The 21223-nt window shown below is 42.5% G+C and overlaps 1 protein-coding gene across 3 annotated transcripts in view; it reads left to right on the top strand.

Annotated features, from left to right (window-relative positions):
• DPP4 (dipeptidyl peptidase 4) overlaps nt 1-21223 on the top strand; it is a 109062-nt gene that overhangs the window by 66386 nt on the left and 21453 nt on the right. For 2 of the 3 annotated variants that reach the window (XM_040475193.1, XM_040475192.1), the window contains 10 exons: nt 886-1046; nt 2727-2839; nt 10614-10749; nt 12809-12853; nt 15292-15399; nt 15665-15732; nt 16674-16727; nt 17113-17234; nt 19035-19082; nt 19569-19667. In XM_040475193.1, the coding sequence (XP_040331127.1) occupies nt 886-1046; nt 2727-2839; nt 10614-10749; nt 12809-12853; nt 15292-15399; nt 15665-15732; nt 16674-16727; nt 17113-17234; nt 19035-19082; nt 19569-19667 (954 nt within the window). The remainder of the gene's footprint in view (nt 1-885; nt 1047-2726; nt 2840-10613; nt 10750-12808; nt 12854-15291; nt 15400-15664; nt 15733-16673; nt 16728-17112; nt 17235-19034; nt 19083-19568; nt 19668-21223) is intronic. The other variant, XM_040475194.1, reaches the window with a different exon arrangement.

The raw sequence follows: 21223 nt of genomic DNA, 5'->3' as shown, positions 1-21223 counted from the left end.
TGTGCACATGCTCAGTCTCTCTCAAAATAAATAAATTTTTAAAAAATCTACATAAAAGACTAGGAGTCTCCATCTCTTCTACCTGAGCCCTCTGTAAAAGAGGTTTTGGCATTTTAAGAGCCAGAGATTGGAAGTCCCAAGAATAGACTCCACAATCAACATAGGAAGGAGCTACATTTGCCAGAGAATGAGTCCAACAGTGTTCTGGAGAGCAAGACCTTTCCTTTCATTTGCCTCCCTCTTTGACCCTCTTCTCTCACCATCAATGGATACACCAGAGGAGTGTGTTAATCCATGGGAGTCTTTAGTTTCTAGCCTAAGTGAAGGAGGTATTTCTTGATAGGGGTCTCACGGAGCTCCTTGTCATTCTAAATTCATCCTTCCCACACCTTGTTTGTGCCAAGAGTAGTAAAGTGTGGGCACCATATTAGTTTGATAGTCTGGAGCCACACACCACCCACCAGTACCCTGCGGGCTCAGTACAAACTGAGCCCAGTTGGGGAGAGTATGCTGGCATGTTGACTGTTTGAAAATTAGAAAGGAGAATCAGCCCCTTGTGTGAAATTTACTTTTAGTACGTTTTGCGGCATAAATTTAGAGGATTATAAGATAAAGAAAAAAAATGCAGAGCTTATATTAAATATTGTGTGCTAAAATATTCTAAAATGGTCCAACGGGTTACTTATTTTCACAATCCAGATCTATCCTTGAAGATTTTATTTTTATTCATTTGTATTACTCTGAATTTGGAAGCCCAGCAAATGCAAAATGGTTCATTAGTTGAACTCTACTGTAATTACTAAAGCTAATGAGAACAATATTTTGAATGCCAAAGCCAATTTATCAGCTACTTCTTGTAACAGAACAATTTATGTCTTTTTTCAGAGGAAATCTTCAGTGCCTACTCTGCTCTGTGGTGGTCTCCAAAAGGCACTTTTTTAGCATATGCCCAATTTAACGACACACAAGTCCCACTTATTGAATACTCTTTCTACTCTGATGAGTCACTGCAGTACCCAATGACTATGCGGATTCCATATCCAAAGGTCTGTACTCCCATTCGCATGGTGGTTCCGTGATTTGATGGGAAGAGAATGGTTTCATTTAATCCTTTCCTGCTAATGAAAATATTGTCAGTCTCTCTTCAACAGCTTGCTGTGATTACTCTTGCTGAAGTCAACAGCATCTGGCAATTTTAAAGTATTTTTATTATCCCAGGAAAGAGTGTGATTTAAGGTTTTGTAATTTCTCCAAAAACTTTGAGGAATGACAAGCCGAAAAAGATGGGGGAAATGCTTTTGAAAGAGGTAGGGGGAATAAAAACGTTTCAGTGGAGGAAAAGAGAGGCTGTCACTGAATCACAAACTCATCTTATTTGTAGAAGTTGGAGTGTGCCCTCGATGAAGTTGAAAAGCTCGGTTGTGCATCAGGTTGTATTGCTAATTAACAGACACATGACTAGTTTCGGTGATTCTAGTATAGATTTGGCCCTAATGTAAATTTCACACGTCCTGCATTTGGAATAATAGTGTCACATCTTGATTTTCAAGGCTGTTCTCTCCCCTCCGGGATGCATGCTTATGATAATTGAACAGCTCTGTTAAGCAGTGTAAGCTGAGGAAGAGGAGGATTTAGAAGGGAACCAGGATTCTTCACCAGTATCATAATATTAATGGCCACAGTATCATCCATAGGAAAATCTAATAGTAAATGTTTTTGCTGTAAGCAACTTGGGAAAAGGGATTTTTATTTTTACCAACTCACTCAATTTGCTTCATGAAGAGCTGCCATTTTAGGAAGACAGAGGAAGTTAAAAGAAAAAAAAAGATCAGAGACTAAATATAGAGATGTATTTTCAGTGGAATGTTATTTTTTGATGAGTGAAACTGGCAAAAAAAAAACACATAAAACGCTCTCACTAAAAATATATTATTTCTAACTAATTTGTCAATTGAAGATCTATGTGTATATATTAAAAAGTTTTGTAGATTTCTGTCATCATATTGATTGCAAAGCTCAAATGTGATGAACCTGAATTTGGAGTGCAAATGATTGCTTCCTAATTAGCATTATTGGCTCTTGACTCAGGTAAACTCATTTTCTTGGTGGGTTGTGTCTTTGACTGAACCCAAGGTATTCTTCCTAGCTGTCAGCCATTAGACTTCTTGTCTTTTGGAGTCAAAGTATATTTGCAAAATAATAGAATTGATTTTTCAAAAGCTTATCTTTGCACAAAATACATAAATTATGAACATCCATGATTTAAACAGGAGTGCTTTGGGCTGTCAGCATATGTTTCTGCCTGAATGTGAATAAGTTGCATTTCATGACTTTCTTTTATGTTCGTTTTATCTATATTAAATCTTCTATATTAAATTTTTTGAATTTTTAAAATGTTTATTTTTGAGAGAGAGAGAGACAGAGCGTGAGTGGGGGAGGGGCAGAGAGAGAGAGGGAGACACAGAATCTGAAGCAGGCTCCAGGCTTTGAGCTGTGTGTACAGAGCCCTACCTGGGGCTTAAACTCATGAACCACAAGATCATGACCTGAGCCAAAGTCAGATGCCTAACTGACTGAGCCACCCAGGTGCCCCTATATTAAATTTTTTAATGTGTCTTATTACTATAATTTTATGGCTGTAATGCAGACATTTTTATATCATTTTAAACCTGTGTAATGATGTTATGTTTTTTGCCACTACCGGTTCTGTTATTGTTTTTTCCTAGGCAGGAGCTGCAAATCCAACCGTAAAGCTCTTTGTTATAAAAACCGACAATCTCAACCCAAACACCAATGCAACTTCGGTGGAAATCACTCCTCCCGCTGCTATGTTGACAGGGTAAGACTCTTGACCAGAATGTGCGGGTTGTAAACAGTTTCGCACTTCTCAGGGAGGACATTTTAACGACGTGTGTGTTGAGAACCTGCTTTATGTCTTCACGCTGGGCACAGTTCTAATGATGGGGTTGCACAGTGAATAGAGAGAGCAGCCAGGGCCCCAGGTATCATGGAGCCTACCCTCGAGATGAGGGAGGCAGACAACAACCAGGTAAACAGAATCCAGCTGTGACAAATGTGAAGCCAATCAAAGCAGGGCAAGGTGATGGTGATGGTGGGGGGGAAGTTAAGGAAGCTCTCTCTAATGAGATAACCTGTGAGCAGTGACATGAGAAGGAGGGGGCGGCTAACCACCTGAATACCTGAGGGTGCAGTATCCAGGCAGGGGAAGAGCAGGTGCCGAGACCTCGTAGAGGGGACCTGTGGGGTGCACAGAGGCCCTGGGAGGAGGCCAAATGACCAGAGCTGTATGAGTGGAGAGGAGAGTGATAGGAGTGAGGTCAGATCATGAGGGCTTTGCAGGTCTACATGAGAACTAGAGGAATTCAGGGAAACTGTTACATTTAGGGATCCTCATGATGCTGATGTGCCTCAGGATGTCATTTGTCTAAATAATCCTTGATGGTTTGAAATTCTGCCACTGAGTACCCCCAGCCTCCTATGCTTTTCCTATAAAGATGACCATGGTATTGCCTGCAGTTTAGGCCTGCAAGTTGCTTTCTATTCGTTTCTGTTAATCATGTTGGTTTTCTTGTTGCTTTTAAATAATAACCTGTATATACTGAATGAACACTCACTATTTGCCATACACAGGGCATTATTGCATGCTTTATTGTATTAATCTCTAACTCTCTCAGACAACTATTGTCGTATGCCTGTTTTACACATAAGAAAATGAGGCTTAGAAGTTAAGAAAATGACCAAGTATGAGTCTATATTCAAACCTGTCTTTCTGACTTAGAAGAAGGAGCTTTTAAGTGCCCTTCTAGGTGCCTCCTTCTGTGTGAATTCAGCTGATGCTCTCAGATTCCTGGAGTCATCATCAGAGCAACATGGAAGCATCCTTATCAGGGTGGAATTGACCACATCAGGCATGCTGTAGGCTCTGCTCTGTAGCCATTAATTCATTGACTTGATTAGAAATGTCTATATTAACCTATTCATTTGAGGGGGGGAAGGAAATTGATTATCAGTAAATTTAAAAAATTGTTCTTCCTGAGTTTGTCTAAAGGTATAAAAATTTGCCTGGAGGTTCTAACATCTACTGGGTGGCCCCATCCAGTCATCTCTTCTATCAGCATTGCTTGAGCACCCAGTATTTATACTCACAAGTGTCCATAGGGCTGGATTCTGCCTTTCCAGCATTTATGATCAAGCAGAGGATATAACACATTGCAATAAGTGACTTCAAAAGCAGATATGACAGAGGTATAAGCAGAAGGCCAGAGGCATTCCGAGGAGGAGGAGATGAGTTTTCCATGATCCCAGCGATCAAAGAAAGCATCCTAAGGAAGGTGTGGGTTGAAGAGGTAGGGTTCCAAAGGGCACAGTTGAGGGAGGTGGCACTGAAGGAGAAGGTGACCCATGAGCAGGGAGGCACGGGGCTGTCCAGGGAAAGAGCAGCAGGTCCTGTGACCTAATGGTCTACAGCCAGCATCTGTCTGCAGGTAGGGTGAGCCACAGTCTCCTGCTCTAAAAGACACTAGATCCTGGAAGGGGCTTTAGATCTCACTCATGGTTTACAAACATTTTTAAGGACCTGGAAGCCCCCCCCCCCCCTTTTTTTTTTTCCAAGTGAGCTGCAACACAGAAGTACAGTACCAGAAAACAAATGAAGATTACTGCTCAGGTTGCAGGCATGGGCCCTGTCCCCTCAGCTTCCCCCCGGAGTCAGGATATTAGGCAGAACCTGCAGGGGTTCCAGAACACACTCAGGACAACACTGTAGAACACAGATGAGAGAACCAAGGTTCAGAGAGAGAAACTCATTTGCTCAAGGTCACATAGCGTGTTAGCATGGGAGCTGGGAAGAGAACAGAGGCCTGTACTTGCCAGACCAGATTCATCGAATAATGGAGTTTAAATGTATTGAGTATTTCTGTGGGCAGGGACTGTGCTTGGTGCTCCGCTCACATCTCACTTGAAACACTCCCTACAGTGTTATTGTCACGGCCATTTCACAGATGAAGAGATGGGATCTTCCCCACTTAGAAACCATGTTCCAGGACCTGAGATCAGGAAACCTATGCAGGTCTAAGGACTTAGTTTTTGCCCTGTAGGAATGAACCATTGCATCTTTGTTCTTTGTAGTTGTTTATGCTACATTCCTGGTGGGGACTGCCTCACTCACTGGGGATATTTTGTGTGAGACACATTTTACCAACAAATCATTTCTGGAAATGCCTCAGGAATGTGTTATATAGGGAATGTTACAGCTCTGGTCTCTGTTAACACCAGTGAGGCCACAGCTTATCTAAAACCATGCTGGAGGTCCTCTCTGGGGAAAACATTCCAATAGGTGGTGATGCCCCATTTTCTAGCCTTATGCAAACAACTGGCAGGGCCAGGTCAATCCAGGCAAGTTGGTAAGTTGCCCAGCACCCTCTGCTATGTTTTCTAGCAATCCACTACTTCCTGGAGTTGTAGGACCACGGGGAGTGTAGCCCTGTGAGGGTCCTCATGTCTCCTCCCTCCTCTGCCTAGGCACCCATCACTGATTTTCCCTCTGGGCCATATCCTTGCACCATGGAGCTTCCAGCAGGAGAAATCCTTCTGGAGGCTAAGGCTGGTTTGTTGTTATGTTAGGAGTGGGCTCCTCTGCTGACAAATGAGAAGCGCATCCTGGCCACCCTTCCAGAAACCTGAGCCTGAACCTGAATCAGGGAGAACCTCCCTGCCAACCCTCATTGATTGAGAGGTCAGGTTGATTAGATTCATTAGGCTGCCCATTTGTATTGATGACTCATAATGGGAGTTTGTGACTCAAAATATTTGAGAGAAAACCACACATACTGAAAAACCGTAAACCCCCTAACTGCTTTATTTAGAGCCCTGTTTCACCTTGCTGGATTGAAGTAATAAGAAAGGGAGCAATCTTAACAATAGTATCTCCAGTGCCTTCCAGGGTGCCTGGGATACAGCAAGTGTCCAATCAGTATTTGCAGCATAAATTGAATAAGCTGATGTGTGGATGAATGAGATATGCTATGTGTCTGACTTTATGTGTGTGCAGTAGTTTATACAGCCAGCACCAAAGATGACCTGCACAGTGACCCTGCATAGCAAATCCCTCTTTCCACCTCCTCCCAGCCATCTGCAAATTCTGTGGCCTGAGCTAGAGAATTGGGAAGGACATGTTCTATTGAGGTGACCCCACCCCACATCTGGCCAATTGGCTCCAGGGACCAGTCACACCCAACTCATGATCTGCCTGCCCCTACCCTGTTTTTCTGCTCCTGCGTGATTCAATAGATAAATGTTTTCCTCTGAACGGCTGGTGATCCTTGGTCTATAAAGTAAGGATATTGGGGTCTAGGGTCGCCACCCGGGAGATAAATGAACTGGACTGAAATACCCTGGAAGCTAGTGACACCTCCAGAAACGAGGCCGAACAGCAGCTCACATGCTGTGGGTGCCGCCCCCTGGGATGGGCTCCCTCTCACCCTACCCCTCCTCAGCGATCTGTCAGCAGCCCCAGGAGGGCTGGCATCCATCTCAGAGCAGAGGGTGGCAGGGAGCCCGGGGCCAGCACTGGCAGAACGCCCACTTCCTTGGGTGATTCACCGAATTAATCACTCTACCGTCTGCAGTTGCTCTTAGGAGCAATTGCTCTCCAATATTCTTTCCAGTTAGTAATGCCTACCTGATGTTAAGTATCCTGAATATACCAAAAGAAACATTTACACAAATTAGGGGAATTAATGTAACTCAACAGACATTTATTAAATGCCTACTCTTCAGAAGCCAACACTTTACAAGTATGACCTTCAAAAGCAAGTCTCTCCCAGTAGATTCAAATACAATTTGCTTTATAAAATTCAGCTGTTTAGTTTACACACACTCTGTAGGAATAAATAGATCTCATAGAGTGAGGAGTTCGATCCTGAAGAAAATGCAAGCGGGTCGAAGCTAGCCAACAATATTCACCAGAGGGATGGGTAGAGGTTCTACAGAGGGAATGACTGGGAACAGAAAATCTGAAGCCAACTGCTTGGTTTGAATCATGGCTCCAACACTTCCCAGTGTGTGACCTTGAGCAAGTTACTTAACTTCTCTACATTTCCCTTTCCTTGTCTGTAAAACATGAACTCTAGCGTTCCTACCTCATAGGGTGCCACGAGCTTTATGTCGAGCCCCTGGAACAGTTCCAGGCACAAGTAGACTCCCCTTGGGTTTGAACTCCTACTGTTATGTCCAGGAATTACTCCACTGCTTTAATATTAAAGTCAGCCATATTCTCCTTGGTCTAATACCGTCCCAGAAGTTAGAAGAGCTTGTTGAATCACTCTGCCTAACCTGGCTCAAGGGAAAGCCCTCTTCTGCTCCTACCCACCATTTCATAACCAGTCTCCTCAGTACATGCCTCCCTGTTTTTACAGAATAAAATCAGCAAATAGCACACAAGATAGTTGATAATCCTGCTTGTTGGATTTTTCTGGTCTTAAGTGGGACTTAAACCTTTCAATAAAAAGTGCAGTTGGGTCATTGGTTCCCTTACTTTTTTTTTTTTTTTTTTTTTTTTTTTTGAGTCATTGACATCTCAGACTGGCATGATCTTGGCTCAGGGCTGGGTTATGCAGCGTCATTCTGTCTCCCCTTAATTGCAAATCCTGAAGAGAATCTGTGATTAAGCGGAAGTATGTTTATATGAAAATTCAAAATGTACCGTCCCCTTGCTGGTGAAAGGCCATTCTGGAGGCATCACAGGGTACAGAGTACACCTCTGGCTAACAGTGAGTGACAGAGGGAGTGGAAGATACAGGTTCATGAACCTTTGATCTAGAAATGGGCAGGGAAGGTGCCAGATGCATGTGAGTTTCCTGGCAGACTTCCTAAATTCCATTACTCCATTTTTTCAAATGGGGAAAAGTTATTTCTCTACTGCTGATTTCCAAACCTGGAGCATAATTTATGGTTTTTAGTAGATAAAAGGACTTTGTACCAGGTGATCCACTAATCATGTTAGAGAGTATTCTGCCCGCCCCCTTCCGGCCCCCTCCCCCTACTAGGCCACTTTAGAAAAGGGAAGGCTCTTTTTAGAGCCCCTGGTCCTAATCGATGCCCAGGAAGCCCTGAGATAATGTGTGCAAGTATGTGAAGAGGCTTTTTTTTCCCTTAGAGAGAGGTACATGGTTTTCATCCAGTTTATAAAGGGATTTGATCTATGAGTAAGAACCACTAGCATAGAGCAGGGATAAGCACACCAGGCCCACTGGCAAATCCAGCCCCATGCCCGTTTTTGTATGATCTGCAAGTAAGAAAGGTTTTTACAATTTTGAGTGATGGGGAAGGAATTTACAATTTGAGTAATTGGGGAGGAAAATCACGAGAAGAATAATACTTCATGATGTGTGAAAATTATATGAACTTCAAACCTCAGCATTTCGCTGGAACACAGCTACAGTCGTTTGTTTGTATATTGTCTGTAGCTGCTCTGGTGCCGCAAAGGCAGAGATAAGTAGTTGTGACGGAGCACATGTGGGCTGCAAAGCTTCAAAGATCTACTGTCTGGCTCTATACTAAGAAAACCTTCAGACCCCTGGTCTAGAAAGTTAATTTCAAAAGTTTTCCTTTCTCCCTTGCATTTCATTATTGCAGTCCCCTCTGTAAGTATTTATTCCTTATTCCCGGGAAGATTTATTTGCCTTACCATGTTCTCATTTAATGCCTGAGGACTGGGCACAGGGCAGAAGAGTTGGATCCAGTGAGGCGCCCTTGCTCCTGTGCGTGCAAAGAGGGGCTCACACTCTCACACCCTGCAGCCTGGCAGTCGTTAGTGGTAAGCACTTTAAGACTGGTTATATCAGTGTAGAAAAAGAGGGTTTCTAAGAAAGCATAGTGGATATTTGAAGAAGACCTAAGGAAGTCAGAGCACTGCAGTGGTTTCAGACTGAAGGTTGAACCAAGAGGGCAGCTAGGACCTAGCTCATAGGGTGTTCATGAGACACCAGCCATGCAGACTGATGGTGTACCGGTTCTTAATAAGCAAAAGAAAGGGCTGAAATGGAGAGGAGTCCCTATATGTGGGAAGGTGGTGCTTTGCTGCTGGGTGAAGGGGTGTGATCTTTCAGTACCTGCCACCAGCAGCGGAGACAATGAGGACCCCTGGGGACATTAACACAGGAGGTGTCCCCAGCAATAAAAGGGGGATAGCGAAGTGGTGATCCATCCTAAGTGCTCAATAAACAGTGGCTGTTTGCTTTAGTGTCCGTGAGGGGAGTGGAGATAGGTAGGACACGGTCTGTGAATTCTGAGGAAGGACAGAGCTATTTAAGCCACAAAGAATAGGATGGGATTTTTCCCTTCAGTGCTGCCTTCCAAGAATTTCGGTGAGTGTCTGTTTTGTGCCAGGTATTCGGCTAGGGCCTGGGGACACCCTGTGAACAAGACAGCTGTGGTCCTGCCTCAGAGAGCTTGCAGTCAAGTAAGGAGAGCAAAAAGATGCGAGGAGGGGGTGGTCACAGCCTGGGAAGGGAAGAGCGAAGGAGCATTTTAGCGCGTTCAGGGTGAGGAAGAGGATATGGCCATGGGCCAGAGGGGAAGAGAGGGGAGGAAAAAATCCTTTGGGAATTTTTCTGAAAAGGGGATAAGGCTTTGATCAGACAGCGGAAAGGAGTGATTTAAGAATCATTGTTCAAAATCACACTGGGGGCTAGGAAGAGTAAATAAAATAAAATATAAATGATCCGGAGCAAATATTTAGGGAGGCTAGCAGAAAATTAAATTGTGAATTCTATGCATCTCACTACAAATCAAAAGGTAGTTCCAAAACTGCTTAAAGGTATGTGTTGGAGGAAGACACAATGCTGGAGATCTCTCCAGTTGTATAAATTTTATGTTAAGGTTCCTTATTTTTTTTTCCACAAGTTCATGTTTTGAGTCTTGAGAAAAGATTTTTTTACAGTATAATTATTTGATTTTCAAAGTTTGTAGCGACGTGGGTCAATTTTTTCCCCTTTGAAAATGAAGTTGAGAAAAAGGTCAGTTGTAATTTCACCCTAAAAGCAAGAATTTTCTAGAGAAGCACGTCAAATTACCAGAAAATATTCGAATCTCAGCCAGTGTCTCTGGCCTCCCTGTAATTTTCTCTCAAGACAGCAGAAAAGAGATGGGAAAATGTCACCCTTGACTTCCTGGCACCACCAAAGGCCAAGCTGAGGACTTGAAAAATCCCGAGCTGTGGTGTGAGTCACGTTTGCCAAGCCACTACTTGATGTTAGCTACTGTTTTTCCTGTCAGATATATTTTAATTTCCATTCAAAACTAAATTACACTTTAAGCTTTCAGAAAAAGTAAAATATTGTGTTATTAAATGCTTTCAACAACGATTTTAAATTATATGCCTATTAAGATTGATTTCAGTGAGTAAAATGTCTGTCTGTACCAAGGTCTGGAAATAGTTATTCTCTCTCCCCTCCCTTCCTTCCTCCCTCCCTCCCTCCTTACTTCCTTCCTTCCTCCCTCCCTCCCTCCCTTCCTCCCTTGCTCCCTTTCTTCCTTCCTTCCTCCCTTCCTCCCTCCACCCCTCCATTTTCTCCTTCCTTCCTTCCTTCCAGGGATTACTATTTGTGTGATGTAACGTGGGCAAATGAAGAAAGAATTTCTTTGCAATGGCTCCGAAGGATTCAGAACTATTCAGTCATGGATATACGTGACTATAATAACTCCACCGGCAAATGGATTTCCTCAGCGGTAAGGTTTAATGGGGATGTTCTGCTTCTAAAGCTACATGTGAGCCAAGGACAGTATGAAAACAGGCAAAGTGAGTGATTGGGAATCAGGAAATAAACTCTGAGTTTCTATTCTTTCTGACTGTCAGATCCTGAGGCAGTGGGTAAGTTTTGACTAACTTTTAGAGAATCTGATATCTGGTGGCACTTCCGTTTCACCTTTACTCACTAGTCATACTGTTTTAGTTATGGATATTATCACTCGGGGAGGAGATGGTAATTGGAAACCCAGAAGACAGAATTTGATGTCAAAATTCAAAAAGCTCAAGAGGGCCAGTGGCTGCAAGGGCCATGAAGTGTGTTTCCATAGAGAAAATATGGGCAGTGGCAAATGACTGGCTGAGTATGTGTGAAAGAAAGCAAGATTCAAAAGGCCACAAATCTGCTACCATACTGTGACTATCATTAAGCAGTAAACAGCTTTAGAACATACATAGATACCTACCCGGCTGAAAGGGTGGTAACATTAAGACAAAGGCAAGTGTTAATTCAAATCTGAGGTGCTTGGGGTGTTGGGGGGTTTCCCACAAGAAACTTCAAGGTTTGGCCAAGCTGGTGAATCAGAATTAAAGCCCCTTTGGGGACCAGCAGCCTCAGGAGGGACAAAGCCCAGGGAAGGTTTGCTGGAATATGTCAAGCACACCTCTACAAGCCATTTCCTGGTAATAGGCTCTGTGCTTACACACCTTCCCTCCCTGTTCCCATCCTGGTTGGACATAGTGAAGATTCTTGCCTCAGAAAGCTTGGGCACCCTGTATCTTGATGTGCTCATTTTGTTCATTTATACAGCAAACATTGAATACCTAATGTGTCCCAAGTTCTGTGCACAGCTCTGGATTCAAAACAAAACAAAACAAAAACAACAACAACAAATTAGACAACATGCTGTCCCCAAAATGTTGATGTTTTAGTAGGGATTACCATTATGATAATGAATAATAGTAGATACCATTTCTTGAAGACTCACAGTGGAGTCAGAGATTCAGTGAGGTTAAGGGGCTTGCTTCGGTCACATGACAGCCAGACTTCAAACTAAAAAAATCTCAAGCTTTTTGTTTCCTGTAAAACATATCATCCTACTATCAAGATATTGTGACCTAAAAGGGTATAAGCAAGGTACAGAGGTAATGGAGGGCACAAGAAGGCGATCCACTCAACTGGGGACAGGGGATGGGGGATGACAAGGAAGAACTAAAGCAGCCTGGGCAGATAAGGGCACAAGGACCCTGTGAGCAGAGGCTGTGCAAAGGCATCCAGTGAATGGCTTGGAGTGTGCAGGGTCTGGGGCTCCCAGAGGACCAAGGGTTGGGTTGAGGCACAATGATGAGAACTGAGGGTGGGGGTAGACTGAGTCTCAGGCACCATTCCCAGGAGTTTGGACTGACTAGTAAGACACAGGGCGCTATTTCCAGGTGTTAAATAGAAGAGGATCATGAGATAGAACCATCTGTTGCCAAGTGAGGTCAGCCAGGGGTTGAGCAGGGTGGAGGGCAGACTAGAAGAAGAAAAGAGCCACAGGGTCTCAGCCAGGAGGTCATGACAACAAACCAGGGGAAATCAGACAAGAACCCGAGCTAAGGCAGTAACCGTGGAGAAGGAAGAGAGGAGTCAAAGAACCAGGAGACAGGGGCTGAGGAGGTGGCTGTGAGTAGTGGAGGCATCTAGAGCGACTCCCACATCTCTGGCTTGGGTGAGTGGTGGCACTAGGCAGAAGAATGAAGGTGTAGGAACAAGCCGGTGGGGATGGAGGCAAGATAAATGACATCATCTTCTGTTCTGCACCTGTTGAATTGAAAATGCTGATGGACCTTCCAGGGCCACATATGGAGACAGAGCCCTAGGCAAGAGAGGTAAATGTTCTAATGCAACAGTCCTAACATAAATACAAATATATAAATGGAGACAGTTTTCAACTATTTTAAGTACCATTTCATTTGTATTACCATGAATTGCAGCTAAAGAATTAGAATGCATAGCTTACTTCTCTCTGGAACACTGTCCCTGTATTTTTCTCTCCCTAGGCACAAGAACACATTGAAATGAGTACCACTGGCTGGGTTGGAAGAGTAAGTGGTTAAGAGTCATGTTGTTTTTTTTTTTTGTTGTTTTTTTTTTTGTTTTTTTTCATATGGATCAGATACGCAGAGCTATTTAATATGTAGATATACCGGGGTGTCTGGGTGCCTCAAGGAGGTTAGGCATCCAACTCCTGGTTTTGGCTCAGGTCATGATCTCATGGTCGTGGGATGGAGCCCCACAATGGATTGCACGCTGGCCATGGAGCCTGATTGAGATTCTCTCTCTTCTTCTTCCTCTGCCCCTCCCCCACTTGCACTCACGTGCTCTTTCTCTTTCTTTCTCAAAAAAAAAAAAATGTAAATATACCAAATGAGGGCCCTATGTTATTTGCTATTAACAGAAATATTACTTGACCTATTTCTCAAAATACTTAAATGCCCCCCGCAGAGATATCTTTTTATACAGAATATAGAACATGCTCAGCTGGAAGAAGTAAAAGGACAAGTTAAAACTTAATAGCAGACAAAACAGAAGACATACTCGAGGCAAACTGTAGGTCCTGAAAAGTAAAAAGCAAACCTGTGCTGAAAAGCCTCTAAGATGCCAAATATGCTCATTGACCTCATCTTCAAAGTCCTGTGCTTTGGAGGCAGAAAACATGGCTTCCATCCACAGCCTACACCAATGTGTAAGGAGATGGGACTATATCCAGTAGCAACGCAGCGGCAAACACACCACACTGCTGTGTACCTCCCTCTGGAGGAAACAGTACTCGTGTGGCTTCACGCTTTCCTAGGCCCCAGATGCAGAGTTTCATCCAAGAAAGCACGGTGACCCGCAGGGACTTGTCACGCTTCTCGCTCCTGCTGCGCTCCGCCTTGGGCAGAATCACCAGCCGTGTTGCCACCAGACCATGGAACGAAACAAGTTCACAAAGGAAGTGCAGCCATTGCAGCACCTCATAGAAAGACGATGAACAAATCTCACCTAATTTTTACGACCACTTCTATTAAGTCTCCTTTAAGACAGAAACAAAGGAACAAAATGTGTAAAGATTTCACTCATATCTCTCAGGGCATAGAGGGGAGGCCCCTGGTCCAGGAACAGGACCCCTTCCAGCTGGGCTCGGAGTTCCGATAGCATTCGCACGTCCCTTTTCTTCAGGCATTGATTGGGCAGAGGGGAGAGGTTTGCCAACATGAAAAGTGGTTTCCTCCATGGCAAGAGACACGCTACACTTCCTCACGACTCTTTGAAAAAAATATGTTTTTTCCTCTCTGTATTTAACCAGACAGATGCCACTTTTCACACATTTCTACTAGGCACAACTCCATCCAGGGGAAACAGGGAAATGTATTAAAAAGATAAGGCTGTGAACACAGGTCTAGAGAGGGGAATGTGTTTCAGAGCTCTGTAATGAGAACACCAAGTGTATTGCACGCCTCAGCTTGCTCCATAAATGAATCCACTTTGAATCACTAAATAGAAGAGGGAAGCATTTTTCTTCCTTCCCAAAATGGGAGCTGATGAAAGAGGAAACATCTAGGGTAAAGTGAACCAACAATTTTAAAAGACCATCTCCTACCTGCTCTCAAATGTAGTCGTAAGGCGACATATTCCTTTCAGGCTGGGATAGATACTCTTCTGCTTAAACTACATTATGTTCTGAGAACTATCTTTTATTGAACTGTGAAAAATGGAAATTTTATAGTATATTTCCATACAACTACTTTTTTGGTAAATTGTTGATCCTATTTAGCAAAATGAAAAGACTTACCATAAAAATGGTAACTATAAAAATGTTTCCATGTGAAATATACGACAGACATTCCTTATAGCACCCAGTCCAGAAATGGTTAAAGACTTCCTGGCTTTCAAAAGGAAATATGTATTTTAAAAAGAGGGAATAAATCCCTCAAATTACAAACCATTTCTTATCTGAAACAGTAAAGATAATAGTCTGTTTCAAACCAACAAACAAAACAGAAAGCAATCAACTCATGGTTGTGGGGAGGGACGGGGTGTGGGGAGATGGGTGAAATAGGTGAAGGGGATTAAGAGGTACAAACTTCCAGTTACAATAATAATAATAGTGTGTTTCAAGAAAGCATACCTGTGACATTGAGAAAATTTACCTCATAAAACTGAACAGATTTTTGCCCATTTGTAGCCAGAAGTCCTTGAGTTATCATCCACAGAGAGATGTCCAAAGATAACAATACCACTGCTCTGTGTTGAGTGTCCTGTGTAAGCCTTTTTATGTGCTTTCTCTCATTTACTGTGCACAAAAAATTCCCTGAGAGAGCTCTTTTTGTCTGCATTTTCTAGAAGGAGAATTTTCTTTTGAGACACTGTGGTTTCATTTGGCAAGTAAATGAAGCATGGGTTTTGGGCAGAGATGTTGAGAGGACTTTCAAAAATTAAAGTTGGTGCTGAGATGAGACTAATGTGCTCTAATGTGTTTTTTGTTTCTATTTTATTCTAGTTTAGGCCTGCGGAACCTCATTTTACCTCTGACGGGAGGAACTTCTACAAGATCATCAGCAACGAAGATGGCTACAAACACATTTGCCGTTTCCAAATAGATAAGAAAGTGAGTATTCCTACATAATTTACTTCAGGTTGATCTCTTTTTTAATGCAACTAACTTGATGTGGAAATCACTTGGTAAAGTCGATCAAGGTGTACTAATAATCTGATTAATTCAAATTCCAAAGCAGTATCTAGAGTACAGTGGGATGGGGTGGGGACACCCAAAAAGGCCCAAGATCATCTGAACTGTTGCTATAAATGATTTAACCCTCCACTTAACTTTGGCGAGAGAGTTTCATAAACCTCTTTTTAAAAAATTCCGTTAGGATTGCACATTTATTACAAAAGGAGCTTGGGAAGTCATCGGGATAGAAGCTCTTACCACTGATTACCTGTGAGTATTCTAATAATCGATCGGATGGATGTAAATATAGTTGTTGTAATCACACCCTCTCTGCCCAGAAATAGGGGAAAATCTCCTACAAATAAAGAATAGTCTATTTGGAATGTGTTCAGTACTTTTTTCTTTTTAACATACGGAAGCCTTAATGATTTTCACATATGCTTAGCAGATTTGATACCCTGCCACCAAGTGGCTCTACCTCTTGCTCTTACCTGCTTTACATTAGAAGAGCTGTAGCCTCTTTTTCTTAAACGTCTTAGAACACTGAACCAGAATCAGGGGCGTTTCGTGAAATGTTAACTGTCACCGAATTCTGGAAGGCTTGCAAAGGCTATTTTATATCTGTCCATGTTTCGGCCTCGCTTTTTGGAAAATGGAAAGCTTTGCAGAGGCTGTCAGCTACCATGCACGAATTGTGGCATGAATTGAGGAGTGTTCTTTTTCATTAGAATCTAAGGCACTTTTATAATTCGTTATCGGGTGTCACCATGGAGGATTTTTGCCCCTGCCCGAAGCAGTCTTTGAAGGTGCTCTTTAGAAGTGGCTCTGTGGCCCTCAGGAAGATGGTAGTTTGTGTTCTAGAACAGAAAATATGGGAAAAAATAGGTACACATGGGCTCTCAACTTCAGGCTACTTGTCCAGTCACATTTTTCTTATAAGAGACTTTTTTTCTTTTTTTCTTTTTTTTTGTTTTGTTTTGAGTTTCTACTTGTCACTTTAATGAAGGGAGCAATACCTGCATTCAGATATTTTAGTCTGTTTACAATCTCCTGTTTAGAGATAATGGGGGAAAATGGCCTCTGGGGGAGAGGGAGCAGGGAAGAATGATACAAGAAGGGCCAGAACTAATGCTTGGTGTTGAGTTAAACAAAGTGTGCTTGACTTTCTTTAAAAACATAATTAATATACATCTCATTTGTTTTCTTCCCAGATACTACATTAGTAATGAATATAAAGGAATGCCAGGAGGAAGAAATCTTTATAAGTAAGAGCTCCACCAAGTTGTTGACTTGAGTCTTTTTAGCTGAAGAACAATTTCTGGGTTGTTGTTGTTGTTTTTTTTTTTCCTTGTCTTAACCAGAATTGTAAGTTCTAGTTTCTGTTCTAGAAGAGCTTTGGTTCCTTTATAAATCAAACCTCCACATGTCACCAAAAGAGAATGGCTTTATTAGATGCTTTATGTTATTTCCAAACAGTAGGAGGTTTGAGGTTATTACGAATTAATTCATGTATCTATCTCACACTAAAAAGAAGTTTTTGAGCATTGCTTTGACATTCTGATAGCTTTGAAACTGGTATATGGCATTATTCAATTCCATCTTTTCATTTCTTCTTTCATCAAGCACTTAATTTCCACCATTGGTTCACAGAATCCAACTTAATGACTACACGAAAGTGGCATGCCTGAGTTGTGAGCTGAAACCAGAGAGGTGTCAGTACTATTCTGTATCATTTAGCAAAGAGGCAAAGTACTATCAACTTAGATGTTCAGGTAAGTGTGAATGGACATGGGGAGGGAAGACAGCATCACCATGTCTGTCTGTCTACCCAAAGCGGTTCCTAACATTCCCTTAGGCTGCACGTTTTTCCAGCCTTCCACTCGCCGGCTGACGTTCCCTCTTCTCTTTGGACATCATTCACCACCCTCCTGGCTCAGTCTGCCCATTTGTCCCTTTCTCTGTCCCATCTGGGAGACATTCTTGCTGCCCTGCTCAGTTTTCTTCTCTTGAATCTGAGGTGCTCTTGAAATCACTGAAGTCCCCTTCTCTGCAAGCTCTAAGTGGTGAGTTAACCACCTTTCCTCCCCTTCTGGCCAAGAGACTTGCATGGCTTGCTTTTGAACACACACACAAGTACACACACACAGTGGAGCCTATGTATAATAGAGGTAGTTCATTGTTTTAGACAGACAGACAGATAGAGGTAGATATATATTAGATTTTTTGTTGTAGGTTTTTTTAGTGTCGATTTTTTATTATTTTATGCACTTGCCCCTCTAAATGACAAAATACATGCGGGTAGTGCCTGTCACCCAACCTGCTCACTGTTCCATCTTCTGTTGCTGTTCTATTTTCATTTTCTTTATGATACATGAAGAAACTTGGCAAGGACGGGCAACAGGACTTCCACAGGTGGCACAGCTAATAAGAGGTGGCACCGGCAGAACAACAGGATCCAAGCCCAGGTCTCCACCTCCCAAGCACTCGGATAAGCACTATGCTAGGTTACTTCTCAAAATGAAAGAATCTGGATACTCTGGGAAGAATCGTCCCCTCACCGAAAAGAGACCTCCAAACCAGCTAACTGAATCTTTCTTTACCAGCACAGTTTCTTTATTATTACATTTTAGTTTCTGTGACTGTTTTTAGTCACCACTTCTTGGGCATGCATTTCATACTGGGAACTGTGCTAGAAGTTTTATATTTGTGGTCTTGTTTGATTCCTAAGAAAACTCTATAAAGTAGATATTGCCCTCATTTTGTATGTAAAGAGATCGAAGCATAGATATGTTGTCCTAAGTCACACAGCAGGTAAGCCAGGGTTCAAACCCAGGTCTGTATAATGCTATCACTGTGGTTCTGATCACCAGTAAAACATTAATATTATCTAAATGCATGAAAATTAAATAGCTCACCAAATAGCTTTTTTATACATTACCTTCTAGTCTGCAACTACTACAGTTGGGATAAATAGTGAAGATATGTTCATGTGAGAAAAACACTTTTGCATGCCAGAAAGGAATAGCTTATCCAAGTCAGGCACTGTGCAGATGTGCCCCCTGGCTCGGGATTCCGTAGTGGGGGGGGGGGGGCGGGGGGCGGGGGGGAATCTGCCCCTTCCCCGGGGAGGGGGGGAGGGCTGGTTCCAGAGCTCCACCCTGAAGGGGCGGGGCCTGAGAGTGGGCGTGGTCATCGCAGGACTGTGGACTTAGGGTGGGGAAGGAAAGGTAGCAGCTGTCAGGGGTCTGCTGGTTTAGTTCACAGATGAGGAAATTGAAAGCAGCATGCCCAAGGTACCCAGTAGGGCCAGAGGTTCATTTTCTGCTTCATTCTCCTGATCCTCGTGCCTTTCCGGTAATACTTATTACAATCAAATTGCACTTATTTCAAAGAAAAAACCAGCTACCACTTAGTAAGCCCCTTATACCACTATGATACTTATTCTATCAAAGCTAAGTGGTATCAAAATGATATCAAAGTTAAATGGTAACAAATGCCGTTTTTGAAAACTATGCTATCTCCTTTTCTTTCTTTATCTCACCTAAAACATTTTTCCCTGATTATGTTAACAGGCCCTGGTCTGCCCCTCTATACTCTACACCGAAGTAGCAACGATGAAGGTACTTTCTAAGATTTCACCTTTCGTTTGCTCATTAGAAAAGTGTGTGTGAATAGGACCAACATGTACTTAGCATAGTGGGATTTTTTTTGGCTTTAGAGTGTTTGAACCATGATTTGAACTCAAGGTTTCTAATCTAAAGAATGCATAGTCCCTTGGAGTGCCTGAGTGGCTCAGTAGGTTAAGTGCCTGACTTCCGCTAAGGTCATGATCTCAAGGTCTGTGGGTTTGAGCCCCATGTGGGGCTCTGTGCTGACAGCTCACAGCCTGGAGCCTGCTTTTGATTCTGTCTCCATCTCTCTCTGCCTATCCCCAGTTTGTGCTCGCTCTCTCTCTCTCTCTCTCTCAATAATAACTAAATAAACTTTAAAAATTATTTTAAAAAAAGAATGCATAGTCCATCAGTGAATTGCCACTTATTACAGCCTTGCACAATCCATATTCGTCACATTGTAATGAATGACTGCTGTCTCGAATATTTATTTAGAACTGAGGGTCCTGGAAGACAATTCAGCTTTGGATAAAATGCTGCAGGAGGTCCAGATGCCCTCAAAAAAACTGGACTTCATTATTTTGAATGAAACAAGTAAGTTGAATTTCTTTCAGAACAGAACTGCTCATGGAAACCCCAATAAAACTCTCTCCAAACGTGACAACTTGATCTGAAAATACACATTTTATATTATATGTAAATCTAACCTAAGTTTATTTTGTCTGTGAAATAGTCTGTCACGAGAACTGCTGGTTTTACTTTTTGTTTTGTTTTCAAATACAGCACCCTTCTATGTGAAATTTAATTCTGCTAAGAGGAAGCCTTTGGAAAAAAAACCAGTATTGCTACCCCATACCCCAGCTTAATTTTGTTAGGAACTCTGTTCTATAAAGTATTAATTGCCCGTTTAATTTAATGATATCCTGATATATTTTGCCTTTAACCCAAAGAAGTAAAAAATATATCTGAGATGACTATAAAAAAATTAGGGTTGGCTGTAAAATGCTGAAACTTCAGACTCGGAAGAGAAATCTTGGATTTTTCTAACCTTCTCCCTGCCACAGTTAGCCTAGTCCCCGTGCTGGGAGCCTGGATGATGTGCAGAAACCACTAAGAATGGGGGGGTGGGGGGTGGGGAGAGGTCTTTGAGCAGGAAATGCAGTCGGGTCGTTTTTATTTGGTTGCTCGTTTTTTCCATTAAGAGCTAATTACTCGTGGGGGATGGGGGAATCCACCAGGACTGATTTATTTCACATTTTAAAAAATATATAGGGTGATAATAGAAAATATTCAAAAAGATTCAATAGAAAAGATTCATCCAAGATTAAATGGCAGGAAAAGCACCAGAAAACAGAGGGTGCTTCTGAAGAACTCCTCAGCATGGGGCTACTCAAAAATGAAATGTGCATAGAATCACCCGGAACCTTGCTAATGTAGCTCTGTGATCCAGCAAGAAGGGGTGAGCCCAGGGTTCAGAGTTTGGAATTAGCCCCTGGGTGATGCCAGTGTTGCTGGCCCCTGAATCAGGCATGGTGGGCAAGAATTTAGAGTTCTGGAGAGCCACCTCGACTGTTGGTGCAGAAGGCACTGCATACTGGAGACTTGACAAAAAGTGGGGGACCCTGAAAGTTTTTGACTCAGAGAAGCCATAGGATTGGATGGACAACCTGCTGGGGAGGTTGGAGCTTCCAGAACCACCTTCCACAGCCACCTCATCTGGGAGGTGGTTGTACATTCAAACTCCAGGAAAGGAGGGCTGGGGGGAAGTGGGGGTTGAGGTCTTGGAGGAGGGGCAGAAGGAGGTGGGACTGGTGACTTCAAAGAACCCCCCCCAAAAGAAAACACTCCATCTTCAGAATGATGGAGCTAAAACACTTCTAATCAACTAGTACCCATTCAAACAAAGGAGAGATGAAATGGTGGGTTTGGCATACTTACTGAAAACAATATGGTCAACACATAGCTTGACATTCTATGGAAAAATAATAAAGACTTAAATTTAGAAGGCATAAAATAATCAGCAAAAGACAAATTAAAGAGAAATCTATTTATATAAAGATTTTACTCCTAAACCTTTCTTTTTACATCAACTGAAATAACTGTGAAAGAAAGAAAGAAAGAAAGAAAGAAAGAAAGAAAGAAAGAAAGAA

Source organism: Herpailurus yagouaroundi, unplaced genomic scaffold, assembly GCF_014898765.1.
Source record: "Herpailurus yagouaroundi ecotype Mexico unplaced genomic scaffold, PumYag 140, whole genome shotgun sequence".
Taxonomy (NCBI): Eukaryota; Metazoa; Chordata; class Mammalia; order Carnivora; family Felidae; genus Herpailurus; species Herpailurus yagouaroundi.
Note: the sequence above shows the minus strand (reverse complement) of the source record. Positions and strands in the feature narration are given on the sequence as shown.